This window comes from Anguilla rostrata, chromosome 11, assembly GCF_018555375.3.
Source record: "Anguilla rostrata isolate EN2019 chromosome 11, ASM1855537v3, whole genome shotgun sequence".
NCBI classification, from domain to species: Eukaryota; Metazoa; Chordata; class Actinopteri; order Anguilliformes; family Anguillidae; genus Anguilla; species Anguilla rostrata.
This window is the reverse complement of record NC_057943.1, coordinates 9288998-9313344: the sequence shown is the minus strand read 5'-3', so window position 1 is coordinate 9313344 and position 24347 is coordinate 9288998. Positions and strand designations below refer to the sequence as shown.

General features: G+C 40.4%; 3 protein-coding genes across 7 annotated transcripts; 2 read left to right on the top strand and 1 right to left on the bottom strand.

Annotated features, from left to right (window-relative positions):
- The first annotated feature begins 1849 nt into the window (after window positions 1-1849).
- On the top strand, window positions 1850-5585 carry c11h1orf174 (chromosome 11 C1orf174 homolog). Of its 2 annotated transcripts, none has more exons than XM_064297738.1 (6): window positions 1850-2006; window positions 2758-2835; window positions 3018-3377; window positions 3986-4118; window positions 4694-4745; window positions 4911-5585. In XM_064297738.1, the coding sequence occupies exons 1-6, from the start codon at window positions 1992-1994 to the stop codon at window positions 4936-4938; spliced, it is 666 nt and encodes a 221-aa protein (XP_064153808.1). In that variant the 5' UTR covers window positions 1850-1991; the 3' UTR covers window positions 4939-5585. The 2 variants fall into 2 exon arrangements, with proteins under 2 accessions (XP_064153808.1, XP_064153809.1); XM_064297739.1 differs by having other exon boundaries at window positions 4694-4752.
- Window positions 5586-5678: 93 nt separating this feature from the next.
- dffb (DNA fragmentation factor, beta polypeptide (caspase-activated DNase)) lies at window positions 5679-10406 on the bottom strand. Of its 2 annotated transcripts, none has more exons than XM_064297736.1 (7): window positions 10089-10406; window positions 9725-9851; window positions 8353-8541; window positions 7805-7884; window positions 7306-7479; window positions 6912-7012; window positions 5679-6186 (listed from the first exon to the last, which is right to left on the bottom strand). In XM_064297736.1, exons 1-7 carry the CDS (start codon window positions 10218-10220, stop codon window positions 5982-5984), a joined length of 1008 nt encoding a protein of 335 aa, XP_064153806.1. In that variant the 5' UTR covers window positions 10221-10406; the 3' UTR covers window positions 5679-5981. The 2 variants fall into 2 exon arrangements, with proteins under 2 accessions (XP_064153806.1, XP_064153807.1); XM_064297737.1 differs by having other exon boundaries at window positions 9706-9851; window positions 10089-10228.
- A 3618-nt stretch (window positions 10407-14024) lies between these two features.
- LOC135233853 (tumor necrosis factor receptor superfamily member 5-like) lies at window positions 14025-24078 on the top strand. 3 transcript variants are annotated; one of them, XM_064297770.1, is made up of 12 exons: window positions 14025-15329; window positions 17424-17519; window positions 17639-17694; window positions 17939-18003; window positions 18895-18988; window positions 19141-19266; window positions 19480-19635; window positions 19977-20067; window positions 20227-20381; window positions 20752-20771; window positions 20955-21012; window positions 22426-24078. In XM_064297770.1, exons 3-12 carry the CDS (start codon window positions 17688-17690, stop codon window positions 22542-22544), a joined length of 891 nt encoding a protein of 296 aa, XP_064153840.1. In that variant the 5' UTR covers window positions 14025-15329; window positions 17424-17519; window positions 17639-17687; the 3' UTR covers window positions 22545-24078. The 3 variants fall into 3 exon arrangements, with proteins under 3 accessions (XP_064153840.1, XP_064153838.1, XP_064153839.1); XM_064297768.1 differs by lacking the exon at window positions 17939-18003 and having other exon boundaries at window positions 14028-15452; window positions 17424-17514; XM_064297769.1 differs by lacking the exon at window positions 14025-15329 and having other exon boundaries at window positions 17012-17514.
- Window positions 24079-24347: the final 269 nt, after the last annotated feature.

Sequence of the window (24347 nt, the reverse complement as noted above, 5' to 3'; positions counted from 1 at the left end):
TGGGTCGTCCGTAATCCTGCTATAAGTCACCTTAATAGTAGCTTTCGTTGCCGTGTATTAAAGCAGCATAAACGTACTAGCTACATAGCCCAGTCTTGCCACGCCCCGATTTATCCTAAGCTTAAAGGCATAAGCAGGAACCGTGTCTCACTGTATTTTATGCAGTCTATGATTTTGACGCGATGAGAACGTTGCTTGTAACTTGTTTTCTATTGTTGCATGATCCCATAAAAATATTTTAGCGTATTCAGCTAGCTATTTAGTAGCTCACATTAAATTTCCAGTTTGAAGTTTCAATAGTGAACTTGTGACCCACGTTCTTGTATTTCTCGATGATTGAGCCACAAGTAGGTGGGAATTTGGAAACGCGTCTTATGCAGGGTTGCCAGGTTTTACGACAGATCTTAAACCAGTGTCCCGTTTGACCGTGTCCATGTGCGCAACAAGGAACTATCCGTTTCAGAATCAGAATCGGCAAAACTTAGTATCAGGAGCATGGATAAAGGATTGTATTTGATATATGCTCGCACGTGACATAAAAACACGCATTAGACAACCATAATAATAGAAAAATTCAGAAAAGGTCATGGTCAATTGATGGCTGTTATCACCTATTAATATTTAGTGCTGAGGATATTAATGCCTTTTTTTGTAAATACATTTGACTGCAAGTAGTACAGTATAGCACCATCCCAATGGAGGAGCTGGAAGTGATTAAGGGGGCATGTGGGGCATTGTGTTGTGAGATTGGCCTTTCTTTAAACTGACTGTGTGTAGAGAACGTCCTGAAATTCTGTCAGGGGGCTGTTTTTTTAAAAAAAATTCTTGCTTGGTTAATGATCCCTAGAAGTTTTGTTTTGATTTTGACAGTGAGGAACTGAACATGGATGTTATATTGAAGGTGAGTATGGATTTCAATGAGGGATTTGTAAACAGTTGTTAAAATGTTGTTATGGACATCACAACTTTTCAGCTTCCTTAACAGGTGCGGGCACTACTGGGCCTTCTTGTAGAGGATGTCGATGTGTTGAGAGAAAGATAGCTAAGAGTCTGTCTCAATGGGCAGCTCTTGCTCCCGCAGACTGCATGTGTTTCCTAAATATTTTGCTGTGCTCAAGTGCAGGAGTGAACCAGTGTAGTTTATAGAGCTGTCAAATAATAAAAATAAAACTATGATAACTGTCAGAACAAAAACGAGCACGCAGACTGACCCTCCAGGACCAGGGTTCTGCACCCCTATCTTCAAGCAATTGTATTGCTATAAAAAAGACCTTTTATCCCTCCAAAATCTGCTCTTGGAATTAGCTAACCATTACCATGGAAAACAGTAACTTGTTTTGGATTGTTCTGAAACTGAACAGTATTTACATGGTAGGTTTAAGTGTTTTATTAATTGTTTATTTGTTTTTGCAAGTTAAATATTAGGCCTAATTCCTCTGAGAGATCATAGCATAACTCAAGACGACATGATACAGCATAAATCCTTTATTAACAAATCCATTAAAAATTTGGCTAAAGCTCTATTTTCTCACAGCTTCCAACCTTTTGTATTAACTAAAAGTTATATTATTTAAATAAACCAATTTGATAATAAAATCATGCAAACTACCCCAATAATAAACAATATATATTCAGTTCATCAAAGTGTAAAAATATATTTTCCTGCTGGTGCTTTTTTCAGATGCATATTTATTTTACAATATGGGTGCATAACAAAAAAGTCAATGCAACTTCCAGAAATATATTTATCAAACATTAATACCTTCAAGCACGAACATGCCAAAATGGCAATTCTCTATTTTGTTATGTTAAGTAGTAAGGGTTTAAGCCAGACAGTTGGTTACGGCTGCTATCTGGCAACCTTGATCACATGACCTCATGTTGGTTCGAGCAAGAGCTTACTCACATCACGGTTACCTAAACGCGAGTCGTTTTCATTTACTGGAAAGTGTCGAAAAGCGATATTGTTTGGAAATTTAGCTAAATTTACCATGAGACGGAAGCAGGTGAGACTTACAATTAATATTTATTCTGTTGCGACATCGTATTTCCATTACCTAGCTATAACACGAACTTTACACAGCGTGTTATTCTGACGTTTTAATCATCTGAAGTTTTAGTTAGCAAAGCTACGTTAGCTTGAACTTGTCGAACAAACCGCGGCGCAACAGTGTAAACGGTTTATATAAGCAACAACAACTTATTTTATCCAGCGCGTAGAAATTCAGAGATAGACGACATATATACACGTGTTGGTTGGGTACTGTATCCCACTAGCTAGCTAGCAAAGTACGTTAGTAGCGCATCGCGCGACTGTCTGTCCATTTCATTTGCTTGTGAATAGTCTACTAGCTAACGTTAGCTACGTAAATGTCTCGTTTTGGTCTGAGACCCTTCGTTTGATAGGCTCACTTGATAACGGGGCAAATTTCCAGTTCTTTAGAGCTAACACAGACCGTAGCTAGCTGAATTACCATTAAGAGCGAACCCATGCCTGCTAATTACCTTTCTCCGTATTAATGTTGGGCTGTCTGACCCAAATTTACAAAACTTGAATGTGCCAGCGAGCTAAATAAATAGTGCAACTAAACACTATACTGTTTGAGGGCAGTGGTGTGCATTTAGATTTATCGCGAGTAAAGTTGCATTATTTCACTTGTAAGATGTTTGACTGTAGCAGTGCGTAGGCTTAGATAGCCAAGAGCGTGTCCAACATTGCCCTTGATCTAAAACCCCTTTTGATGGCATGCCTCTCAGGCTCAAGGCAAGCAGCGCTGTTCTGCTCGACCGAAGAGGAAGTGCACCGCGCCGTTGAAAAGTAAAAGTTCAAATAAGGTTGGTGCCCCCTTCTTTGTTTTTGTTTTAAACTTCCTGTATGTGAGTTCGCGAGGTTAGCTCTTCCGTTTGAACTCGAGTTTTCAACAGATACCGAGCTCTTTAATTTTGCACAATGCACAACAAACCTGTCCACTCGAATCTGGAATGAGAATAATGACGCAAATGGTTTATTTTCGCAGGGTTCTTTGAAGATGGTTGATCCGCATTGTGTTGCAAAAGAGCAGAAAGTTGAAGGTGCTAAAACTGAGAGGACCCCGCACGACGAGAAACACGCGCACCATTGCTCAAATAGTCGGCTTTTGATCAGGGGCGATGGAGATGTGCCCTTGTTAGAGAGGGGGCTTTGTCCTGAAAACACTTGCCGAGATCCGGTAGAATTGGAAGATGAAGATTTGTGGGAAGTTGAACGTCGCGGTTTAGAAGAGGAGGAGAGTGAGATGAAGATGCAAATTCAAGTGGACAACAGTATCTTCCTCGATGATGACAGTAATCAGGTTCTGCCCGTCGGGCAGTTCTTTGGGAATATCGAACTCGTCCAAGTGAGTAGGTCTTGTCCTTGCACTAGTTGAACGGCATGAATGCACATTGTACAGCTGGAAGTCATACATATCTGGAATTTGTTGTAATAATGAAACGCACAAATATTGAAACCGAGGGAACACATACCACTTTGGAAGCATAGGTCAACTTGCATTAGTGCATCAGTTTTATATTTTATAAGCTGGTCTGGCACTGTCGCTCAATCCACAACATAGCTCAGGAGGTAAGAGCGGTTGTCTGGCTGTCGGAGGGTTGCCGGTTCGATCCCCTACCCTGGGCGTGTCGAAGTGTCCCTGAGCAAGACACCATGGCAGCCTTTCACTGTTGGCGTGTGAGTGTGTGTGTGAATGGGTGAATGAGCGGCATCAATTGTAAAGTGCTTTGGATAAAAGGGCTATATAAATGCAGTCCATTTACCAGATACTCTCCTACATTGTAAATCGCTGAGATTAAATGCTTCTGCTAAACAAATACAATATAATGTAACAAGTGAGTTCCATAAATATGTAGAACCAGGTTTGGTTTAAGAAGACCTGGTGCTGCTCATGCGTTTTGTCACGGATGGCTAGAGTAGAATGTGACTGAGACCCTTTCGTGACTGTCCTAGGATTACCCGCCCAGAGCTCCCGCATCAACACCCATGAGCAGGAGAGAGTACAGGAGATTGCACTACATCGCCAAAGACGACAGCGATGACGACATCTACGAAGACGAGCACCCGGAGACACCGCAGCAACGCGGTATGCGACCCTGTCTCCACCAGCCATCGCTAATCACAAACCGTGTGTGCGCCTCCATGCCTCACACCTTTTGACAAAATGTCATTTTTATTTAGGAACCGGGTTTTTTTTTTTTTTGAAGGTCCTCTTGGATACGTGACATTGTCAGAGGTGGACATTCCAGGGGTCAGAAAGCAAAAGTCCTGCCATGTATTTCATCCAACCCTGAACTCAGCCAGCTGATTTAGCTCTACCTCCTGGCTGAAGAATGGTGCTCATTAGCAAATCCAGGTGACTGGAACAAAATCCTGGGATGAATTTCTAATTTCTGAACCTGGATTGTCCACCTCTGGACATTGTACTGAAGTACAGTCATTTCATTCAAATGTAACATTTTACACCAGAATGCTCCCTTTAGAATTAATATTTGCTCTGTACTAAAGACTGTAGATGCATGCATTGATGATATGATATTTCATAGAACCTGTAGTAAGCTAAGTAGATATGATGGCCCTGCGGGGGGAACTGGAAGTGATGGTAGGGTGTAATGAAGTGGCCATAGAGCCGTTATACTGACAGGAAATCTCCCCTTCCAGACAGTTTCAGCAGTACTGCAGATTCAGGAAACCACGTGAGAAATGGGAGCAGGTGAGAGGTACACATTTTCTTCTTCTTTCGTTACCAATAGGGTTGTGGAAATATATGTATGTATAGGATTGTATCTGGCGTGAGGTGTAAGTGCAATCAAGTTTTAAACTGTTTTCAAAACACGTTTGAATATGCATGATGGTGCCTTGTTTATTCAATCAACAGGGGCTTGGCAACACAGAAGGAAGTGTAAAAACAGACTCCTCTGATGGTGACCAATCAAGAAGTGCCTTCCACAGGCGAAAATGTTTTCATCTTGCACTCAAAACTACTTCAGTCCTTTAGCCAGTGGTTGCTGAACGGTTCAACTGATGCCAAAGTTGTTCACATTGTTTTCATCTAATCAAAAATAAATTTATACTTATTGCTGACCATTTTTGCATGTTACCCCAAGAGAATTGCACTAACCAAGTTCAGTACTGCAGAGGCCATGAATATGAAGCTTAATGTATTTACTTTTCTTAGTGTAAAAGTTTTATATATATATTTTTTGAGATAGATGTATAAGTTCTTGCTCTCCTTTGGAGAAAATGCTGCACTGTAAATTTGTTTTTGCCAATTTTGTTGTAAGAATGATCATTGAAATTCCATGTGTTAAATATATAATCTTAATTGCAAGCTGTGCTGGTTAAAATTCCACTAATTATTCGTAGTTAATATTTAAGCGGTGTACCACTTAAGTATAAGAACCTTATAAATAGGCTTGGAAAAATTTTATAAATTTTTTCTTACTAGATATTGCACTGCATTTGTCTCTAGAAAGTTGAGTAATATAATTTTGCTTATGGATTTTGTACTGCCAGTATAACTAGAATAAATGCGCCAATTATTTTTACAGTATTGATTGAGTTTCCTCCTTTTCTTGTCTGTGTGTTAAAAATATCACTTAATTAATGAGAACAGAAAGAGCAGGAATAAGGCAAGGACACTAAATCCTTTTTGTGCTGCTGTGTGAGCCATGGTTTTATTTGTGTGCAGATGATCTGACGTCAGGTGATGGAACAGTGCAAAGCATCTACAGCATCATTAACATGACAATGTAATGTTCCTTCAGCAGTTGCACATATTACAAATTAAGTTACAAAAACATATGAAATTATCCATTATTCTGCTAGTACAAGTTTTAAAAATTGTATATAAAAAGTCCCTTTTTCTATAGGAAATACTGCATAAAAAATATGAAAAGCTGATTTCAGAGAATTCCTTTCTTCAATAACACAAACAGACTAATTCATTTTATATCTTTTTTCGTTTCTTGTAAATTTGCCTGCTATCACAAAGCAAGTCATGAGCACGCTTCTTGTGGCAAACAATGTGCACAAGTTTTAAATTCTCCTTCGTGAACAGCAGCCTGTAGAAGTAATCCCAGTTGATGTCATTGCTCTTGTGACCTTGCAGTGCTTTGGCAAGAGCAGGTATTATGGTTCTCCTCTTCTCAATCCTTAAATGGTTTAAGAGTAGAAACAGTTAAACCTGGTACAGTGCACTGGGTTTGCAATGCACCTCACATTATATTTCATATAGTATTCCACAGTAAACAGTTGGGTAAAAATAGGGAATCTGAAGTCAACTGAAGGATTGGTTAGCAAAGACTACTAAAGCACTTTCACTAATATCACAACTTTCACCCTCCATTTTTATGGTAATGTTCCTGAGGAATAATGTGACCACTACTGTGATTATGAGATAGGGCAGGGTTCACTTTCAGTCTCTGGTGAGTAGACTTTGCCTATGCAAACATATGGTCAGTAATTCTAACGCAGACCAATTTGTGACATGACAAAAGTGTGTGCTATTATGATCAGATGTTTTTTGTGTGAAATACATGCAAACATTGCAGTTTGTATATTACAGGAGTGATTACGTTCTTACTAATGATTCACTAATTAATTCAATTTCAACTTTAATTCAAGTCTTACAAGTATAAATAGAGCTATGTAAATTAGATATAGAAATTGACAAGAAAATAATTGCCTATTTAGCTTTGTGGTCAGTGTCACACCTGTTAACAATAGTAACCATCTATTTGGTTTACAAGTGTAGACAGTGGGGGACCATCTATTGCGAACCATGGGTATCCTTGATATTAGAGCAATTACACGGGTCTTGATGTTTCTGCTGTACAATTCAGATAAATAGAGGGTGAATCATGACCAGCATACTCACCTGTGGTCAAGATTCCAGGTGCTGAAAACGATTCTGCTTTCTCTGTTCCCATAAGGGTTTATGGAGTGGAGAGATGAGCATTTATCTTGGTCAAATGCACCCTAGAAATTAGCAGTCAAATTAAATCAGTGATGTGGGGAAAAACAAAAGGCTTTTGTCAAGGCCTCATCATGCAATCCTGTCTGTGACTGGATATATGGACACCATATTTCATAATACCCATTTCAGTATACAGTATATTGTTCCTCAGGTAAAGATAAAGCCTGATTTGAATAGGCAACTAAAAAGCCTGATGTCTACAGATGTCTACTGAGCTGTTATTTGATGGATTTAAAAAAAGTGAACTGTGAAAATCTTTCTGGAATATTTCAGGCCCCCCAGTGTGTCATCCTACCTGACAGGAAAACCAGCCTTCCTTTGTGCAAAGTCGGCTGCGTTCCTTTTCTTTCCTGACAAAGTAACCGCCGTTGTACTTTGCAGATTTCAACTTCTCCGCCATGCAGTCCACTACCTCTTTGTACTCCCTCTGTACCTTGGCACTCTGGATACTTGAGGCATACCCTTCAACCTGAACAGAAGGCAACCATAAGTAAATGAAACAAACTGTGTGACAAAAGGTGATGGAGATATAACACGCGTACAGATCCAAAGTTACTGGATGGTGGGTGAATAACTAAATTCATTCAGCATCAAACTAAGAATAAAACATGGATGTCCTACGAGCAAACTATGCTCTTTGCATCTGGTGGTATATAAGAATAAACTGGTGTTTAGGAATTAATGTGTTGAGAAGGGTGCTGTAAGTGCAAACCGGGTGTTTGTGATAATTTAATGACCTGTTGTAGAGTGAGAAATTATTGCTGATTTCAGAATGTCCAGTTTTTCAAACTTACATCTTTCATATATCCCCGTATTCTGTTTTCACAGTTGAACTTCATGTAATCAGACTTGGTCTTAAATCTTGACTCAATCCCTGAAATGGTTACATACATGATAGAACGAGACAGCAGTAATAATCGAACTAATCACACCAATTAAAATGTAACACATTATCATAACTTTCAGTATAATCACGTGCAACACTTCCCCTCTCCACCTTTCCTCCCACAATGTGTGAGATCCATTTATATAACCAGAGAGCAGTAGTCATTTAGTACTAATCATTTAAATATCCTGTGGGCAGCAGCTTTGTTGACACACCTTTTTGCCAGTCTTTGAAGCTGAGGACCTGTCTGGACGACTGTATCATTACTGACTGATTGTAAAGCACCAAAAGGACGTTGACAAAGCTAATGTGTCATTATAAAAGTCAACCATTATGATAATTAAACACATTCCGTTCCTGGACTGAGCCTTGTTCTCTGTGTGTAATTTGCACGCTCACAGTGGCCACCTGTTGAATCTTGCCTTTTGCTTCCTTCTAAAATACATAAAACCCTACCTTGGAACCAGTCTTCATCCTGCTCTCGTTCTTCGACGTCTGAGGTATCTTTAAGGTTATGGAGCAGATCAGTAAGGATCCTGCGTCTCTTCTCTGAATGTTCGTCCATCAGTAAATCCTGTGCCGACTCGATTAGGATATCGGTGTGTCTGTCTGAGAATCCCAGCAATTGGCCGATGTCACAAACAACTGTTGAGATGTAAAACAAAAAAAAGCCTCTTCACTGTTACAGATAGCTTTAATTAGTAGTAACTCTCTGAACATTCAGTGCAAACAACCACCTCGTCAGGCTTCAGACCAAACTGCAAGAAATCAGTGTGTGCTGTTAAGATACGTTTATGTAAATACTAATTCCAGCACTGTATTCACTGGTCCATGTCATGTGCAAATGAAGTAATGCCATAATTCATTTGACAATTATGAATGAATTAAAGAAACAACATTAAATAAGTCAGCCACTTGTTATTTAGGGGCCTGAGTAAAAGCAAAGAATTTGAGAAGTTGAAAAGAAGTGACGTTACAATATACACTCAGTGGCCACTTCATTAGGTACGCCTTCTCATTAACCAAACATAGAATCATGGGGCTGTAACTCACTATATAAAGCTCGCAGACATGGTGAAGAGGTTTAGTTGTTTCTCGACTAAACATTAGAATGGGCGATCTAAGCGTAATCTAAGCGACTCTGACCGAACATGGCCTGACCTGACTTCAACTTCAACATGTACAAGGTAGGGTCAGAAGTTGGCAAAAACAGTATGAATACAGGGATCCATTCAGCCTTGTGTCAACAGTACAGGTTGACGGTGGTGGTCTAATGGTCTTGGGGATGTTTTCATGGCACACATTAGGTCCCTTAATACCAATCGAGCATCGTTTGAATACCGCAGCATGCCTAAGCTTTGCAGCCGTTCATGCGCATCCCTTTATGGCCACAGTCGACCGTTTTCAAAAGGGCACTTCCAGCAGGATAATGCGCCATGTCACAAAGCACAATTGCACACAACGTTTGTGGTACACGACAGTGACTTCAGTTTATAATGGCCCCCACAGTCCCATCTCAATCCAACATAGCACCTCTGGGATGAGAAGGAATGGGAGGTTTGCAGCATGAATGTGCGGCTGAAAAATCTGCAGGAACTGCGTCATGATATCGAGTCAGCAATGGACCACAGTCCCTGAGGAATGTTTCCAGCACCTTGTTGAATCCAAGCCCTGAATGATTCCACCTGTTTTGGAGGCAAAAGGGGGTCCTATCCGGCAATTGATCGGCGTACCTAATAAAGTGGCCTTAGTGTATTTACCCTCTACTGATAAACACACAGAAAGAGGAAAGAATGGTTATTGTTTTACTGGTATAAAGAGCACGCACATCCTTTCCAATTTTGGCCTTTGGTGAGAAGAACGAGTTCTGCGTTGACAGCAAGGGTTTTAAAGTAGTCATCAGTCACTTCTGTTCCATCTTCGTACAAGCAAATATGTGAACCCGGCAACGGGACCTGATTCACGAATGAATAAACATAATTACAGCACAAAATACATGCAGTTCTGTGGTCAAATCAAAAAGCTGACACAAACGCAATTTCTAGCCTTATTATAAACCACGTTCCCAGCTTTCAATAGGCGGTTGAATAGCAAGATCTAATATTATGTATGGTTAACGTTACATCGTAAGCTATCTGAACCAGAGAGTTGGATTATGATGGTTAATTTATAGATAATATAAAAAAATGCACCTGCAACATTTTACACCCCTTCTTAAGAAGTTCTTTCAGGCTCCTTGCCGCAATTCCATACTTCTTATTTTCACTGAGACCTCTCAGTTTAATAAGTTTCGGCTTTTTAAACAGTCCGAACATAATTCCCATCGAGCTCCAAGCACTTCCGTCGTTCTTGTGTAGGCATTTCCACGCATGCTCAGAACGACAATAGCATATAATACGCGCAGACCTCAGTTCAGTATTTTTTACAGTCTCTGGTTCAGTGGCGCAGATCCCCTGTTGTAAACTACCGGGACGAGTTACCGTGAAGTGGTTACATTCGTAGATTTCACGATATGAGATGCATCACTTGCATTACAGATCCGTCCATCTACGAGTATGTGACGCAATAAGACAACATGGATCACCGCTTTGTAGGCGACTACACAGTCATGCAACTGTGCCGAAATTACTAAAACATTTCATCTTAGTCTGCGTGAAATACATTACTATATCTCATTTGTGCTTCTATTATCTTCTCTATGGGTTTACGAATACAGTGGTCCCTCGCTATAACGCGGTTCACCTTTCGCGGCCTCGCAGTTTCGCGGATTTTTTAGCGCATTGTGTTCTGGGTCCTGATTGGCTGTAGACCATTGTCAATCAATCTCCTCCGTGCCGTGTCTCCTACAGAATGCGTTCAGCTTGTCAAATTTACTTGTCAAATTTACATAAATCTTCGATCGCTAGCAGTGTGACTTATAAGGCTGACTACTTCGCGGATTTCGCCTATTGCGGGTTATTTTTAGAACGTAACTCCCGCGATTAGCGAGAGACCACTGTACGCCAAATGCACGGCTTCTTAAGAAAAAGTATTCAGTGGCCTGTAGCTACTTTCTTTCTAGGATAGATAGCGCCATCTGCCGATTAAGGCGTGTATCACATAAGTAGCTTGGGAGACGACCTCCATTTTAAATTCAAAAGACTGTAATTAGAAGTGACTGGTAAAGCAGTTAGTGATTAGAAGCGTCATGTTAATCAGTCAGTGTTAAAAACCCAAGAGGTAAGCCCAGGAAAGTATCCCCTCAGTCAGCTGGTTCTGAACCTATCTAAACTAACCAGTACTAACACAAACCAGCTTCGGGCGTAGTACTACGGTCAGTGAGCGAATCACTGAACTGATTTGTTGATATTCGTTGATTGATGTCTCAATGATATCGGGGTGTTTTGAATACCTTGGACCCTCCACTCTTCATATATGGTGTCACTTATATCAAATACGCGTCATAGAAAATGTGGCTGGGGTTTGAACATGCAGTACATAGGTGAATTTCATTCAATTAAATCCCAATTGCTTTCTGATAGCGTGACATATATAATGCGCTGCTACCTCCCCTGGACATGTTGCCTCAATGATATGGGGGTGTTTTGAATACCTTGGACCCTTCACTCAGCCACATTTTCTATGACGCTTATTTGATATAAGTGACACCATATCTGAAGAAAGGAGGGTCCAAGGTATTGTATGTTGTAACATATCCTGTAATGCACTGCTAACAGAATACAGAAATTTAAATGAGGATTATTTAACTTTTTTTCTTTTTGACTAGGCTGTATCATGGAAACCAGGACTTCTACAAGGGAATGCATGCATTTCTACATGCATTTTACTCTGTGACCATCCTGCACTCAAACTACTGGAGTTAAATTAACACTTTTTTCCCCCTTGTGCACAGGAATATGAAATGAAAGGAATCTGAAATGTGCCATTTTAATGTAACTTTATGGATGGTAAGAAATTAAAGTTCAGCCTCATTTTATCATTTAGTATGTCTTTTTGGTATCATAAATAAAAAATCACACCCTCTGGTGCTTCTGTTAGGACATGTACAGACAGGTGATAAATTAAAGGAAAAACCAACATAAACTGTCTTAGTAAGGTGTTGGGCCACCACGACCTGCCAGAACAGTGTGCTTTGGCATAGATTCTACGAGTCTCTGGAACTCTACTGGAGTGATGGAACACCATTCTTTCAAAAGATATTCCCTCATTTGGTGTTTTGATGATGGTGGCGGAGAGCGCTGTCTAACACATCGGTCCAAAATCTCCCATAGGTGTTGAGTTGGGTTGAGATTTGGTGACTGAAAAGGCCATAGAATGTGATTCACATAATTTTCATACTCATCAATCCGTTCAATGATCCCTCACGCCCTGTGGATTGGGGAATTGTAATTGTGGAAGAGTCCATTCCCATCTGGGTCAGAATAACTGTATTGATTTGTAGTGAGCCTTCCCTCTAAGGGGACAAGTGGACCCAAACCATGCCAGGAAAATGGCCCCCACTGCATAACAGAGCCACGAGAATATGGTATATATCTGACCATATCACTTTTTTTTTGCACATCTCTGTTGACCAATGGCTATGGTATTTGCACCACTGAACGCTCAGATGTGCATTTGCCTTGTAATGAGGGGTTTATGCACTGCAACCCTACTGTACATTACGTAAGTTCATTCATCTGAAAGATTTGGGAACTGCATGCCACTATTCCCCATTAAATTGTTATTTTTACTTTCACATGCAAGTGCCCTTTGCCATGCAGGGCCCCAGGGTCACCCTAATGGTAGCTCCAAGTTATCCTACTGGGGACGTGAGTCTCTGGGATTAATCTCAAGAACCATATATTCGACTTTGCTGAAACCTACATGAGCAGAGGCATTCAATGAAAATATTTTCACTGCAACATGTTTTGTAATTCAAATTGTATTATATGAAAAATTAAATGCTCAAAATACTTTTTTCTGCCAGCTCTCTGGATGATACACCCTTCTTTCTAAATGTGCTATCATATCCTCAGAAATCACTTCAGATAGTAGATATTCCATTGAAACCAGTAATAACTGTAAATAGTTTTTGAGTGTAATTTGTACTATTCCATATGCTTCAGGCATATCTATTGCTCCGGTTCTGTGGCCTCGCTTATTCCTGTGGAAGTGCAGAATATACAATTAATGGAGAGTGCTGTCCAATGTGTACACCTGGTAAGTCACCATCTTTTATCAGAATAAAGCTTCTAATGCAGTAGATTTTGGCTTGCAGGGGTTAAACAATGATGGTGCTCTTTATTACATTACATTACAGGCATTTGGCAGACGCTCTTATCCAGAGCGACGTACAACAAAGTGTATAACCATAACCAGGAACAAGTATGACGAAACCCCTAGAGAGAAGTACCGGTCCAAGTGCAGGGAACAACCGCATAGTTCAACTTGGACCCTGAAGGTTAAACTGATTAACACTAACACAACGAGAACGGCAACAACGCAATCTATGGAAAAAATACAAGCAGTAGTTAAGACAGTTAATGCACCTAAGTCACCTACGAAACAGCTGCCTAGTTACAACCCTAAGCTTACAGTCATTTACAGGGGGGTAGGGAGGGATGGGGAGAGGTGCAGCCTGAAGAGGTGAGTCTTCAGTCGTCGTTTGAAATGGGTCAGTGTCTCAGCTGTTCTGACCTCCACAGGGAGGTCATTCCACCATCGTGGGGCCAGAACAGACAGGAGACGTGTTCTGGAAGTGCAGGTGCGAAGAGGGGGAGGTGCTAGGCGTCCTGAGGTAGCAGAACGGAGGGATCTGGCTGGCATGTAGGGTTTGAATATCTTGTGGAGGTATGCTGGGGCTGATCCCTTGACTGCCTGGTATGCTAGGACCAATGTTTTAAATTTGATGCGAGCTATAACAGGCAGCCAGTGGAGGGTAGTGAGCAGGGGAGTGACGTGGGAGTGTCTGGGGAGGTTAAAGACCAGACGAGCTGCAGCATTCGGAATGAGTTGCAGGGGTCTGGTGGCAGATGCCGGTAGTCCAGCCAGAAGAGAGTTGCAGTAGTCCAGGCGGGATAGAACCATTGCTGGGTTGAGTAGGTGGTGAGAAAGCGGCGGATTCTGCGGATTTTATACAGGAAAAATCTGCATGCCCGGCTTACTGCTGCGATATTCTTGGAGAGGGACAGCCTGTTGTCCATCACCACTCCGAGATTCTTGGCACAGGGTGATGATGTCACTAAGGTGTCCCCTAGGGAAATGGAAAAGTCGAGGAGGGGAGAGGATAGAGCAGGAATAAAGATTAGCTCCGTCTTTCCCGGGTTGAGCTTCAGGCGGTGATTGTCCATCCAGCTCTGTATGTCCCTCAGGCAAGCGGAGATGCGGGCAGGGACCTGTGTGTCCGATGGGGAGAAAAAGAGAAAGAGTTGTGTATCGTCGGCATAGCAGTGATAGGACAAGCCATGGGCAGAGATTACAGGGCCAAGGGATCTGGTGTATAAGGAGAAGAGAAGGGGACCGAGGACTGAGCCCTGGGGAACTCCGGTGGCGAGGGGACGGGGTGGTGATACCTTACCCGCCCAGGCAACCTGGAAGGAACGGTCAGAGAGGTAAGACTCAATCCAGTCAAGGACTGTGCCGCAGATCCCTGTTGCTGCCAGGGAGGACAGGAGGATAGAGTGCTCTACAGTGTCAAATGCAGCGGAGAGGTCTAGAAGAATCAGGACAGAGGAGAGGAAGGCTGCTCGTGCGGCATGGAGTGACTCACTGAACGAGAGGAGTGCAGTCTCGGTCGAGTGGCCAGGCCTGAAGCCAGACTGGTGGGGATCAAGCAGGTTGTTGTGAGAGAAGAAAGCAGAGAGTTGGTTAGATGCAGCACGTTCAAGTGTTTTGGATAGGAAAGGGAGGAGAGATACCGGGCGGTAGTTCTGAATGACTGAAGGATCTAGTGTGGGTTTCTTCAGCAGCGGGGTGATGTGGGCCCTCTTGAAGGATGCCCCTCAAACATCCAGAAGATAGGGAGGAGTTCATTGTCATTGAGTTATTTTGTCATCATTGAAATGTCATTTCAAATGGGTACATTTTGGCTTTGTTTTGTGTCTTTTTTTCTGATTAGGGACACGCCTTTATAAGCACTGCACAGAGTACACTCGCACCTGTGTACCGTAGTCTTACGTGGAAACCGGATATGAAACCAGGAAATGAGCTTCAAAAACGAAATGTGGGTTTGTTCGTTTGGTTCTAGCCTACTTGGCGTCTGTTTGCGACAGGGACTGCGACCTTCCACACAACCCCTACGCAGAAGTATAAAACAGCCTTTAACCAAACGCAGCAGACGTTTGGACTGTGATATATATATATATATATATATATATATATATATATAGCTAGGTTAGTTTCAAACTAAGTACAGATTCCAAGGACAAATTGTTCTTAATACGCTGGCGAGTCCGGTAAGTCTTAAATTTATTCTGGTTTATTAGGTTATGCCGAGCTCAACATTAACGCTTGTCCGGGACAAGCAAACTTTATGATCGGACAAGTGGAATGGCTCTTCCAGTTGTCCGATGGGACAGGTAAAAAATAAACGTGATAAAATATCTGTAATGTATGCTCAAATTAACTGAAGTGGTAGCCTGTCTTTGTTTGCGACGCAGTTTCAGGTGCGTGTGCGCGTGTGCGTGCGTGTGGTGTTTTTCTACAGGCTTGGTTGACTCTTGTTAATTTCACTTCAGTGGTGATCAAACCTCACACGAAGCAAGTGCGTGTTGTTACTCTTTACTGATCGCAATTCTACGAGACCTTATGGTATAGCATAGCTAGCACAACCCAATGGCAATAACCCATAAAATAGATTTTTAATATTATTTGTTCAATTGAATGTTTAAAGTGAAACAACGGTAGGTTTGAGGAATTCCAATCTAGGCTACTTTCACTTTCATTTTAATTCTGTATAAATTGGTAAATAGTAATGAACAAATGAGGAAGTAAAATCATTACTATTATATCTGTTATAATAATCTTTATCATTTCATAGCTTCATGGGTTGTTCCAAATAACATGAACAATATAGACCTCTCACCTGTTGTATTGTTTCTGTGTGGTTGGTAGAATTTGTTTTCCCTCAGGAGTTATGGAATTTTAGTCATATGATCAAAAAATGGCAAGGGGTTCTAGAGACAAAGTTCAGCACGTTCAGGTCACTGGGGGTCCATTCAGTCCTCACTTGGGTCACTGCAACATGTTTTCCCATGGTTGGAACTAAGGGGTTTCTGGGATTAATTTAACTATATATATATATATATATATATATATTTTATGCCATTCTATAATGTCTACCCTTAAGTGTACAACTCAGTTTCTGTTTACTTTTGAATGGAGTAAGTTCTAAAAGCAGTTACCTTTTTAAATAGAAATGTGTAAGTTACCTTTTTAGTTATGTTGCAACCTCTCCTGTAAAATACTGCAGAGAGAATGCAAAAATAAAATTAAAATGAGGATTATTTAACGTTTTTTTTTTTTTTTTTTGGGTATAAAAGCGTCTGCTAAATGCCTAAATTGTAAACTGTATAAGTTATGGTAGCTCAAGTGTATAAGATATGGAAAGCGGTTCCTGAGCAAAGGTTCAGCACATTCAGGTCACTGGGGGTCCATCCAGTGCTCACTTGGGTCTCCTGGTTGGAACTAAAGGGTTCCTGGAATTACTTTAACTATAATTTTTTTCTATAATGTCTACCTTTAAATGTACAATTCTGTTTCTGTGTACTTTTGAATCGACTAAGCTTTAAAAGCAGTTACCTTTTTAAAGAGAAAAAGTGTATATAAGGCCCAGTCCACACCGCTTAGCTCGCGTGTGCGTGATGGTCGCGGAACCTCTTGCTTTTCATTTCGGCGCCCATGTTAACAGGTTAGAGCAGCCACACAGCCTGCGTGAGACGCGCGTCTGAGGCGCGGCTCGAGCCTCGCTGCTGCGGCGCGTCATCTAGAGTTTCGGCGTGGAGCCTATTTTTCACGCATGACGCGCGCGGTTCTCAGCAAAAATAGACAGTGAAAAGAGCTGTTGATAGTCATATTGACATCATACCAGCAACATTACATAACTGACACTTTTCACTATAGTTTCAATGTCTAGGCTATATCTGAATATGTCACAGACATTAAAAATATATAAATATATATATATATTTTTTTTTTTCTTCATTTGAGCACACACTTCTTAACCTTTTTCTGTCTAAACTAAATATAAATTACATTTATAATGAAATGAAATCAAACATTCCATTTTTGATGGCCATTATCAAAGGCAAACTCAATGTAGAAAGATAGGGCTGGCAGTAGCAGTGCCGCAGCAGCAACGCTGGCAATGTGGACACATACATGCATGCGAGCCACAGCAGTTCGGCGAGGTAGCTGCCACGCACAGGCGAGGTAAGCAGTGTGGACCAGGCGTAAGTTACCTTTTTAGTTTATGTTGCAACCTCTCCTGTAAAGGACTGCAGAGAGACTGCAATTAGAATGAGGATTATTTAACGTGTTATTCTTCCTAGGCTGAATCATGGCAACCAGGACCTTCACAAAGGGAAGAAATCTGACCATAATTTTGTGAATTACGACAGATGGACATCTATCAAGCTCACAGTAAAGTATTAAGTGTTAAACTCTGATAGAGTGCATTTTACTCTATCAGAGTTTAACACTTAATACATGTGTACATGTGACCCTCTTGGAGTTAAATTAACGCTGTCTGTTTTATTGTGCACAGGAATATTCTTTCAGAGGAAATTAGATATGTGGCATTTTAAAGTCCCTTTATGGATGGTAAGAAATTAAAGTTTTGCCTCATTACCTTATTTAGTATAGCTTTGGTGCTTCTGTTAGGACATTCTCACACTTTCTTGTTTCTGACTTCTATCTTCTGTTCCCTGTTTCAGTTTTTGTTTGAATGTCAAATAACAATATAATTCACTCCCTCATCACAATCATCAGGTAACATTTGTCATAGTCATGTGACAGATACAGTATATCTTCCTGCCACCTGGCAATTCATTTTTGTTTCCTGTAGGCACGACTGGGTTAAGACACAAGGGGCCTCTGGGTGCTGAAGCTCTAAAGCTGGCGGTATACTCAGTAAGAAGAAGAACTTAAGGATTGAGATCCACCGGCGAACATGTCTATGAATACCGTTGTCGGTATACTCAGTGAGAACACCGCACCGTTTAATATCACTCCACGCCGCTAGTCAGCTATTAACCTGGGCTGGAATCTCGCCCAGACCTCCATCTCGCGGCTATGCCATGGATGTATAAAGAGAAGGGCTACGCGAGATCACAACACAAAACAACAATGGCGGCGGTGATAGAAGCACAAATGCGACAGAGACCGAGAGAGGAGTTTAAAGTGGCTTTAGTTTATCTAGCTATGCAAAAGAAGAAAAAAAGGTGAAGGAGATGGTACGTTTGCCCTCTACCACACCACAGTACAGTACAGGCAATGAATGAACCAGAAAAGAAAGTTGAAGTCTGCCCTCTGAACTCTCAACCGTGACGTAACCAACCATGTGATATTTGGACCAACAGTTGAGAGGGGGAGGTCGGAGAACAAGAAAGGCATTTTCTGAAAGTTCTCCCTGGAGGCCGTCGCACACTGCACCGTGAGAACACACAACACCGCGTGTTTTTGTTCTTCAGTTGTTCTCATTACGTCTTTTTTCTCAAAAAGTTCTACTTCTTACTAAGTATACCGCCTACTTAGAGCTCCCCATCCCCTCTCTCTGACTCCTCTACTACCACTGCCATTTTAACTGCCACCACACACACATACAGAAACACATACATAAAAGGATTCAGTTAAACTGTCAAAGTGATAACAAGCTACTGGATAACGAGCTACTGGCTTCAGCACGAAAAAAGTCACTAAAATAATTAAAATTTTGGTTAAGATTTGGTAATAAGGAGAAAGTGGAGGAGAATGCACCAGACTTTGCTTCCTGTGTAATTTGTACTATTGCTTATGCTTCAGGCATATCTATTGCTCCTGTTCTGTGGCCTCGCCTATTCCTGTGGAAGTGCATATTATGAAATGAATGGAAAGTGCTGTCCAATGTGCACACCTGGTAAGTCATCATCTTTTATCAGAATAAAGCTTCTAATGCAGTAGATGTTGGCTTGCATGGGTTAAAAAGTGTGCTCTTTATTTTGTCATCATTGAAATGTCATTTCAAATGGGTACATTTTGGCTTTGTTTTGTGTCTTTTTTTCTGATTAGGGACACATCTTCATGAGGGCTGCACAGAGTACGCTAGCACCTCCTGTGTACCGTGCAATCAAAACACATTCAGCGCCTTGCCGAACCGTCAGCCATATTGTTCCTCTTGTACAGTGTGTGAGCCAGGTGAGAAAAGATTCATATTCAACTAATGTGTTCATTCATGACATGGCCATTTGCAACATGCTTGACTGTCTTTTTAATAATATATAAAAGATTTCTTACAGTAATTAAAATTCAATATGCTGTTTTGACTTGATGGTGAATAATGAACAGGTCTGTTGCCGAAATACTCAAATAATGTGTTAATATGGGTCTTTATTCGCCGTTCCTCCACAGACTTGGGTTTAAAAACAGAGAGAGAGTGCACCCCCACCTCTGACACTGTGTGTGGGCCTCTGGATCACCACTACTGCACTAAGACTGATAATAAGAGTTGCAGCTTTGCGCAGAAACACACCATCTGCAGGCCTGGACAGTTCATCATACACAACGGTTGGATTGCATTAATATCTTGAAGGGACAGTTGGGTTTTTTAAAATAGACTCCAGGGTTAGTGTATGTTTTTGATTGGTGGATGCCCCTACAACATGGGTCACCCTGAGGAAGTAGATATCTTTTTCACAATACTGGCAGATCACCAAAAACTTCTGTAGGCATCATATAGAGTATCCTTCATCGCAGACATAAGTTATCTGGGCCAATTAGGAAGTACACCTTTTTTATCCGTGTCTGTTTAGTAAAATTAACTCACTTAACTGCACAGTCTATGTTTCTGAAAACGTTTTTTAAGGTTTTTAATGTCTTGACATGCCTTCCAATATATATTTGCACAGGAACAACATCGAATAATACCAAATGTGAAAACTGTCCCGATAAAGCTTTTTCAAATGAATCCTTTTCTGCATACTGCAAACCACACACAGAGTAAGTTTCCTATGTTTATTCCCAAATAACATCATTTTCCAGATGAGTAAATAACTAGGGTAAAGCAAAACTGAACATTGTTATGTGTATATTGATACTAAATATAACCCTGAGGTTTATGTGATATTTCGACTTTTATTATATTTATTTTTGCGACAGTTGCCAGTCCTTGGGACTTCAGGAAATTACAGCAGGAACAAACACATCGGACAGTGAATGTGGACCAAGAAATATTCCTGTTTCCATTATTGTGCCTGTGCTACTTGTATCAGTATTAGTTGCAGTTGTCATTTTAACAATCATTTTCATTTTAAGTAAGTCTCTCCCTTTATCTGGTAAGACTTTAAATTGTATTTTTAATAAACTAAATGTAAATGGTGATGCAGTTTAAATAGCAGTTTAACGTTGGCTGTACCTATATTTTGTAAATTGCAATCCTTGTATTTATATGTATCCTTGTATTTAATAATTAATCAGGGAATTCAAAAAGGAAAATTAATGTGCCATGGTAAATTTTTGGAAAAAATGCAAATGCATTACTCCACTGGTTGATTGGTTATATTCAATGTTAAAGAATTAAACAAGAAAATAAAAAGGAAAGGTAATGTAACATTTTTAAGTTATTAAAAAAAATGTAATGTAGGTATCAAGTAATTAAATAATGAACCACTATTTTTCTTTCAGAGTGGAAAAAGAAGAACAGGGTACGTGAGAAGCTTTTTACATCCTGTGCCTAATTTTTCAAATATCTTTCGAGAGCAGAATTTCATTTGCTATAATGTTAATTTGTTTAATTAATTCAGGAGTCACTCCTGGGGCTATGAAATGACCTCTACACTTTTATGGTTAATACTATGTTTACCGAGATAAAATCTCCACTTTGCTAGGTAACAGATCAGGCAGAAAGAGAAAGAATGAACAGGACAGACCAGCTGGAGGTTGAAGGTAAGGGAGCACATGACTATGGGGGAAATGATAAAAACTGATAACTGATAAAAAAAATACTATTAGATGGGATGTGTGCAGCTAGTACTGCCTCTGATACATGGACTTGTTCTGATATGTTAAAACCATTTCGATTCTGTACATTTTAATGAAGGGCTAATATGTTTTACCAATTAAACACAATTATGAAGATGAATTCTAAAAGGATAAAACACGTTGGAACGTGAATGTGCACCACAATATTCTCATGGTTACTGTGCTGCTTGTATTAGAAGTATCAGTTGTCATTTTAACAACAATTTTCAGTTTAAGTAAGTCTCCCCATCTGCCTGGTTAGACTTTTAAAACTTTATTTTAAATAAACAATTAAAGGGTGATGCTGTTTAAACAGTAGTTTTTAATGTGAACAGAAATCTTCATATTTATACCCCCACAGCACCCCACAGCCCTCAAATAACAATGGAGAGTCCAGTTATTGAGAATCCTATACTTCCAGTGGCGGGAGTCCACAGGAATCACATGAAATGAAAGCTTATACTCTCACCTACTGAATAAATGAATTGTCAATCAAGCCAAATTGTACTAAAAAGGGCGACAACTCTGTAAGCAACAGGTGTGGTATTACGCACAGCTATTTTTGAAGGTAGACCCAGGCATAAAAAATGCGCGTATATTTCCCAAACAGATTGTCCAAGACAATATATGACCACTCAGCCCAAAAATGGACATCTCTACGCGTAAAACCAGTGGTAAGATTGTATATTTACTCAATGTTTAGTCCCAGATATTGACTGTAGAATGACATGGTATAATTTTTAAAAACTTTGTCTCGTTTATTTCGTTATTCAATGAGCAGCGTTTTCACTGCTGTATTGGCATATTTTAGGGCAAATGTCGGGTTTATCTTGTTGCTACGGAATACGATTTCTCTCAGCATAAAATACTATCAATAAAATGGTTTAGCTATTTCTCAGCATAATGACAGATTCAAAGACTAAACGAACTCACCCGATATTGTCTTCATATGATCCATGCCAAAGAAAATTAATTATTCATCCTCTCAAAAAGCTTTTACTAACAAACTTTTAGTAGTAGCCTAGCATGCACTCTGGCACTCTGGCTGGCACTGTCTTCCATTGCTTCCTCGACATTCAGACCCTCCCCTCACTGATAAAACAGATACAATAGGGTTCCACCAGCTTCGCTGCTTGGACCCCTAATTAGATGGGCTGTGTGCAGTTAGGCTACTGTGTGCATGGACTTGTTCTTGCATGTTAAAACCATTTTGATTGTTTTCTTAACATATGCACATTTTAATGAGGGGTGGGGGTTCAGTTAATGTATTTTTTCACCAATTAAATACCACAGTGAAGATCCATCCGTCAATTATCTAATGCGATTATTTCTGGCCAGGGTTGCAGGGAGGGCTGGAGCCGATCCCAGCATGTGGGCAAGAGGCAGGAATACTCCCTGGACCGGCTGCCAATCCATCGCAGGACCCTCACAGCATTCACTCTTGCAGTCATGCCTAAAGGCAATTTATCACAATCTTAATGTCTTTGAACTATGGGAGGAAACTGTATCACAAGGAAACCCACAGTGACATGGAGAGAAAATGAGTCCAGGGTTTCCGCCAGTGTATTGCAAGCCCGGCGGCCCGCCGGGCCTAAGTTGACCTTTTTTTTAAAAATGTATTTTTAAGATGTTTTTTAAACTAGTTACAGTGGGGCGGCTCGGTTGAAAAGCTCACTAGCGACATATGTTGGTTAAAACGTGAACGCACTGAAGGAAAGCAGATCTGAGATCAGTGTTCTTTACCCTCATTGTGCATAGTGTGACGTTCAACACTTGACGCTTCCAACTAACACGAGCTAACGTTACCTAGCAAGCCACCATTTCTTATTTCGTAGGCTAACTAACCTTGTTACAAACTGCGTTATCCCTTCATCTCGTCAGTAAGTAGGCCTACATTCTTTTTATATTAACTTAAGCAGTGTGTAGCTAACGTTAAAATAGTAGCATGAATGTAACGTTCGATATATTGTAACATTACATGACTTATTAATTGCCATCGAAGTAACAACTTCACTTGTTTATTAATAACGTTAGCTTGATGACAGTGCGTTGTCATAAAATTTTTCCCGACTGTGAAACTGCCTGACTGCCTTACATTTTGGACAGATGTGGCTACATAGTAAATCCATCGTTGTTTCCATTGCAGCACTTTCGACATAGCCTACGTAATATCATAAAAATCCAAAAATTTCTTCTTATGGTGAAGAGTGCCTGACCGGCAACCGTAAACATGTGTTAACAAAATTATGCTATATCTAGAAATACCATCTTTGGGGAAAAAACGCTACGGTCAAGGGTCAGGCACTCTTCACGATAAGAAGAAATTTCAGGATTTTTTCGATATTGCTTGTGCCTAAAGTACTGGAACGGAAACAACGATTGATTTACTGAGGAGCCACAGCTGTCCAAAATGTAAACAAGTCAGCCAGTTTTCACGGCTGGGAAAAATCTTCTGACAATGTGGTCATGTAGCTAACTAACCTAGCTAGCTAGCCAAACAGTCAGTAACACAGATACTTACTTTGTGCCATTTAGGGATAATGTCAAGGAGGAAAGGTAGCCTACTGTAAAAGCCAAAAAACTTTAGACAGTTTTTTAAATGTTTAAATGTGCCCAGCATTCCAAGGCTTGTTGTAAGATCCAGTAGCCAATCAGGACTTGAATACAAGTTTTTTGTAGAGTGCAAAAACCTTGATATTATTTATTTTTATTTAATTTCTTTTGTTGTTGTTGAAATGTGCCCAGCATGCCCAGGCTGTAAGAATCAGTTGCCAATCAGGACTTTTTTCAAGTTTTTTGTAGAATGCAAGAGATATTTTGTAGAGGTATTATTTACTTAAATTGAATTAAATTTAAGTTCTTTTGTTGTTCTTGAAACCACAGCATTCCAAGACTGTACATTGTTGTCAGATTCTTTGTAAGACTCTGCTATGCTGTAAATAGTTGTTGATTTTTTAAAATGTGTGTTGAATAAATGACTTTATAACAACATTCACATTACGTAGTCATATTTTCAAATCTCCAGTCAGCTTTTAGCACTGACTTAATGTAGGGCCCTATGGAATCTGTGCTTTTTAAAATTCTCAATTCCGCGATTCTGTTACCATAGAAACTATAGGGCCCTACCTTAATGCTGCCATCAGTCTGTCGCTGGCCCGCTGGCCAAACTTTGGACTGTGATGCAGATACCAGTTTGGCTCGTGGCGTCGTCGTGAGTCAGGTAAGACTTTCATTCTGTGTGGTTACTAGCGAGAAAATGG